The sequence below is a fragment of the Helianthus annuus genome, chromosome 1 (genome assembly GCF_002127325.2).
Source record: "Helianthus annuus cultivar XRQ/B chromosome 1, HanXRQr2.0-SUNRISE, whole genome shotgun sequence".
Classification (NCBI taxonomy): domain Eukaryota; kingdom Viridiplantae; phylum Streptophyta; class Magnoliopsida; order Asterales; family Asteraceae; genus Helianthus; species Helianthus annuus.
Window position 1 is genome coordinate 145964208 of NC_035433.2, and position 6053 is coordinate 145970260.

Below are 6053 nucleotides of genomic sequence, written 5' to 3' on the forward strand. Positions count from 1 at the left end.
GATTTCAGTCCATTAGTTTCATTTTCGTAACCATTTCAGTCCACTAACTTAACTCCATCCATTTATTTTGTTAACTTTGAGTTAACTAACTAATTCAGGGACGGTTTGCGTCAGTTTTAGAAACACAGGGACTTAAGTGTAAACTCTAAAACATTAAAACAAAAAAAATAGTAAATTCCAAAAAATCAAAAAAAAATCCAAAAAACCAAACAAATTCCAAAAAAATCTAAAAAATAATAAAAATTCTAAAAAATCATAAAAATTCTAAAAAATCATAAAAATTCTAAAAAATCCAAAAAATCCGTTTCGGCGCGAACTATTTCGAACCCGAACCGTTTCGAGCTGAACCGTTTCGACCCGTACCGTTTTGACCCGAACCGTTTCGAGCTGAACCGTCCGTACCGTTTCGACTGGAACCGTTTCGAGTTGAACCGTTTCGACGCGAACCGTTTCGACCCGTACCGTTTCGAGCCGAACCGTTTCGACTCGTACCGTTTCGAAGCCGAACCGTTTCGACCCGTACCGTTTCGAAGCCGAACCGTTTCGAGCTGAACCGTTTCGAACCGAACCGTCTCGACCCGTACCGTTTCAAAGCCGAACCGTTTCAAGCCGTACCGTTTCAAGCCGTTCCGTTTCGAACCGAACCGTGTCGTTTCGAACCGAACCGTTTCGAGCTGAACCATTTCGAACCGAACCGTGCCGTATCGAACCGAACCGTTTCAAGCTGTACCGTTTCGACGCGAACCGTGCCGTATCGAACCGTGCCGTATCGAACCGAAACGGTTCGGCTTCGAAACGGTACGGGTCGAAACGGTACGGTTCGATACGGTACGGTTCGATACGGTTCAGCTCGAAACGGTTCGGTTCGATACGACACGGTTCGGTTCGAAACGGTTCAGCTCGAAACGGTTCGGTTCGAAACGGCACGGTTCGGTTCGAAACGGTACGGCTTGAAACGGTACAGCTTGAAACGGTTCGGCTTCGAAACGGTACGGGTCGAAACGGTTCGGTTCGAAACGGTTCAGCTCGAAACGGTTCGGCTTCGAAACGGTACGGGTCGAAACGGTTCGGCTCGAAACGGTACGGGTTGAAACAATTCGCGTCGAAATGGTTCAGCTCGAAACGGTTCGGGTTGAAACGGTACGGACGGTTCAGCTCGAAACGGTTCGGGTTCGAAACAGTTTGCGCCGAAACGGATTTTTTGGATTTTTTAGATTTTTTTAGAATTTTTATGATTTTTTAGAATTTTTTGGAACTTTTTTGGAATTTGTTTGGTTTTTTGGAATTTTTTTGATTTTTTGGAATTTACTAATTTTTTTGTTTTAATGTTTTAGAGTTTACACTTAAGTCCCTGTGTTTCTAAAACTGACGCAAACCGTCCCTGAATTAGTTAGTTAACTCAAAGTTAACAAAATAAATGGATGGAGTTAAGTTAGTGGACTGAAATGGTTACGAAAAAGAAACTAATGGACTGAAATCGCAATTTTTAAACTAATGGACTGAAACCGTTATTTTTGACAAACCTCAGGGACGAAAACAGTAATTAACTCTTTATTTTAAATTAAGAACGAAATCGTAATTTTAAACAAATATAAAATAATAAAACTGGTGGTCCAATAGGGAAGTGCCACACAACTGTGTGGCACTATTCCCCTCACTTCCTTTTGTATATGTTGAGAATGAGAATGAGAATGAGAATTTAATTAATGTATTCATCAACCTCTAGTGTGACCTATATATATAATTTGAATCACATCATTACGTCCTTAAATTTAAGATTAGAAAAGTATTTTATATTTTTATCAATAAGTTTGTTTTGTACAGTTACTTTTATTAATTCCTTTCTTCTAATCTGAATATTTCGACCCTTAATCTGAATTTCAGTATCACAGACACCTTTTATAACACAAACGAAGCCAGTTATAATTTTTCACTCTTTTGAATCCTGATTAGAAAAATAAATTGTTTTGTATTTTATAATGGTTTTGCCATCTTGACTCGTTCGTGGGCAAAGCCGCAAAAGGACCAAAATGGGAATTGCTAACCTTTCGCACAGTGCTTTTGTTATGAATTGGATCTGAGCCCAACTAAGTCGGCCCAACAAACTAAGTCGGCCCAACAAACTGAAAGGATTCAGGTATCGTATCTACATAAAGCGTATGGTTATTATTTTATTTTGAACGGCCAACAAACTCAATCCCGAGCACTCTCGGGGCACCCACTGGACAAACGGAGTACTCCGAGAGTAACCCGAGTCCACCACCAATTCCGGGGAAAACCCGGTAATCCACCCGCCCGTAGATACTTTAAATATACCGTTTTAATGCATAAATGTCTTGAAACTTTAAGGGTGGACGGTATAGAGTAAGTAAACCCAAGTTGATTCCGAATTGTGTTTATGTGGTATTTGGCATGGAGGAGTAACCCCGCCCCCTATATGGTGGTACCGAGAAAATTGGTATGAGCGTCTACGAGTTTGCCATACAGAAACGAACAACAGTCACTTTTTGACCGTTTGCAATTCATGATTTGCAATTCATGATTTCGACCGTTTCATTTTAAAAATGTTTTAAAAAATAGTTTAAGACCCTATATAACATAGTGCATCTCCAAACATGGTTCTAAAACTAATGTCATCGTCATCTTACTCGGTAAATCCCACCAATAGCAAAGCAAAGGTATGGTCTGAGGAGTGTAAGATGTAGACAGCCTTACCTCTACCCCGTAGGAATAGAGAGGCTGCTTCTAGTGAGACCCCCGGCTCGATGCTCTAAAACTAATGTGAATAATCAAGTAAATGATAGTGATCATATATAGATGTGTGGTCGTAATTTGTTCTCTATGAGTGATCGATTGTTCGCTTGTGTAGAGTGCTTAGGGGTTTTCTTGGTACGATGAGAGATCCTTCCTTTGTGTGGGTGCTACACAATTTTCTCGATAATATGACTCACCATATATGCTAGTGGCGGATATAGAAGAAAAAATCAGAGGTATCCTAATTTTTTTGACTTAGGGGTATCCTAATATTTGTTAACGAGTATACAAGACATAAAATGGAGAAGACAAGGAAGTTTTTGCACTTCGCCGACAAAGTTAAGGGGCTGCCCGGGCCCCTATGGATGCACTTGTGTGGGTGTTATGAGATGTACTCGTTAAAAAGAGTGTTCCGTTTTCTTTGTTTTAATGAACACGGGTATGAAATTATCGAAACCATAACACCAAAAGGGAAGGTTAGCGAATTGGTCGAGAAATGAACCCTTTTTGTAATGTACTAGGGATGAGATCGGTACGATACCGGTACCGTACCGGTACCGATACCGTAAATACCGTTACCGAAATTGAGAAAATGTGGATACCGATTACCATACCGCATTTATAGATTCGGTACCGGTATCGGTACCGGTATTTCGGTACTTTACCTCATTGGTACCGCATTGTGGTCATCCATTGTTTTACCTAAAAAAAATCATGTGCAACTCATTCATCCATTACTAACTGAACTAGAGTAATATATATAGGAATGTAAACAAAAGGTAAACATATTAAGTAGTCAAAAAAAATCAAAAGGTAAACATCTATGGGTTCGACTTTGAACATCCAAATTCCAACATATCTAAAAAATCATCATAATTGATTAAAAATAACCAAACAAAAGAAATTTGATATTTGTTTTTGTAAAACAATGTTCAAGAAAATATAACTTTATAGTGGGATCTAAGATAATATCAAAATACATAAAGTCATTATTAAATTCGGCATTAATACCGGTATTTACCGAAAAATACCGGTACCGATACCGTTTTTTACCGATACCGAATTTTGAAAAATCTATTACCGATACCGGTACCGTTTATGATCGGTACGGTACGGCATCGGTACGGTACCGGTGTGGTACCGGTACGGTACCGGTATTTCGGTAAAAAATCTCAATCCCTATAATGAACCAAGGTTGGAAAGTAATTCATGCTTAACTTTAAAGAAGTTGTATTGTATGTATGATAACATTGTGTTGTTATTGTTATTACTTACTAATCTTTATATTTTATTGTTTTTGCAGTAATGTTGATAATATTTAAATCTCGTTCATGTTCAAAAATATACATAATCCATGTTTTATGAATAGCCAAAAATTAACTCATAAACGTCTATACTTCATGTAGTGACATTTTTAATCCCTTAAATCAATTGAACGCTGCAAATTTGAGCTTTCCATTTTCATATTACATATGTGATAACTTTGTAAGACTATACAGAAAGCAAAGACATATATATGTCCACAAGCTTGTTCTATTTATCCAGGTCTTCTCATAGTTGTATGGCTAGCAATTTCGGACACAGACATGTTAACACGACACGAAACAACACGTTCTTAACATGTTTCGTGTTTGGACTTAACAGATTTCGTGTCTTAAACAGGTCGACCTGGCTCGGCTTGACTTGTTTACAACACTATGTCAAAATGTACATATGCCCCCATTGAATCCAAGCAAAAGTATAAATGTATTTTGTTGTCCAAGAGATAGTTAATTAGCAATATAATATACACAGTCATGAACATTTAATTAAAATACTGAAGGTAGCATGTCACACATAATTAAGTTCTCACTATATACATCTCGGGTTGATTTCCCCATGCCTGGCAAGGCTACGGGCCTTTAGCCGAAGACGAGAGTTTATTTTACAAGTTAACATCTAAGAAACAGCTTATAGTATGTACACTAACATGGATTTTCTAATTATCACTTGTGAGTTTTTTTTTTTTTTTTTTTTTTTTTTTTTTTTTTTTTTTTTTTGTTGTTGTTGTTAGCCATGACAACCTGTTACCGGAAAACTCACAGTCCAAGAGAGCGTGTCAGTTGCTCAATTGATGACCTCTCGATCGTTCATTTCTCGTGTAATGGAAGGTATGCAACTTGAACTCCTAGCAAGTCCACCCTTGTTCACATTACCATAACCTCTCTTATGATCTCTTGGGCTTAGAGATTTACCCCTACTTCCATCTAACCTTGCACTTTTCTTCAACATCTCCTTCATAGCTGCTGCTTGGAACAACACGGGGTTCCGCCTATCGAACCTATTAAACCTCACACAAACCCTAGTATGCTCATTCAATGCATCCTCTATCTCCCCTCCACATTTCTCCATCTCTTCCTTCACAGCCTCTGAACACAACCCACAAATCAGTTTCCCCAAAAACTTCTCGCGCACTTTCGCAATGTACTCTGGCGTACACTCCTCGGACATCCCACAACACTCGCACTTCGCATCTTCAACTTCTGAAATAGGGGGAAGCTTTAGCTGATCAGCAACAGCATCCACTTCTTTGCTCAACTCAAACGAGATATCCGATATCGTTCGTTGTAACGTGTCCATTGATAACCTTGAGGGTTTTTGGAGATTGTTTGAATTTTTTGTAGCATTGTAGGAAGCCATAAGGGTATCTCTATCTGGAGCCATAACAAGATTGTATTGAAAATATGTTACACAAAGCGCTTTGAAAAGAAGGATATGTGATATGGTTAGAAAGGTTGTGACTTGGGTCATTTACTATATAGTGTGTGATTTCATCTACTGGTTTCTAGGCTTTATTAAATGTATGTGGATGACTTTTGTTCATTCACTCAAATTAAAAGGATGTGGACAAAAAAGTACCTTACCTTTTAGGTTTTTGGTGTGAACCAACAGTTATAAGATAATGACCCTTTGTTGAGGGTAGTCTACTCATGTGGAAGCAACAAAGTTGTTTAGAAGTGTTTAGTAAATTCTTGATTAGTTGAACTGTGATTGACTATAATGATAACAAGACAAGTTTACTACTATGCATGTTGAAGTTAGTTATATATTTTCAAGGTTAGTAACCTAAAATATACCTATGAATAAATTAAAAATGATTGTTCATAAGAAAAGTATACACCATTTTGAGTTTAAATTATTGCTATATAAACACATCATTTTTTAGTACTATATTCTTCCATACAAACCGTCTATGTAGCACGGGGACTCCATTTATGTGGCCGTACCCGTCTCGGGTACTTGTCGGGGACGGAAACACC

The 6053-nt window shown here is 38.1% G+C and overlaps 1 protein-coding gene across 1 annotated transcript; it reads right to left on the bottom strand.

Annotated features, from left to right (window-relative positions):
* Positions 1-4539: 4539 nt before the first annotated feature.
* LOC110936589 lies at positions 4540-5558 on the bottom strand. The gene has a single exon (XM_022178995.2). The coding sequence runs from the start codon at positions 5542-5544 to the stop codon at positions 4861-4863; it is 684 nt and encodes a 227-aa protein (XP_022034687.2). The 5' UTR covers positions 5545-5558; the 3' UTR covers positions 4540-4860.
* Between the last annotated feature and the right edge of the window lie 495 nt (positions 5559-6053).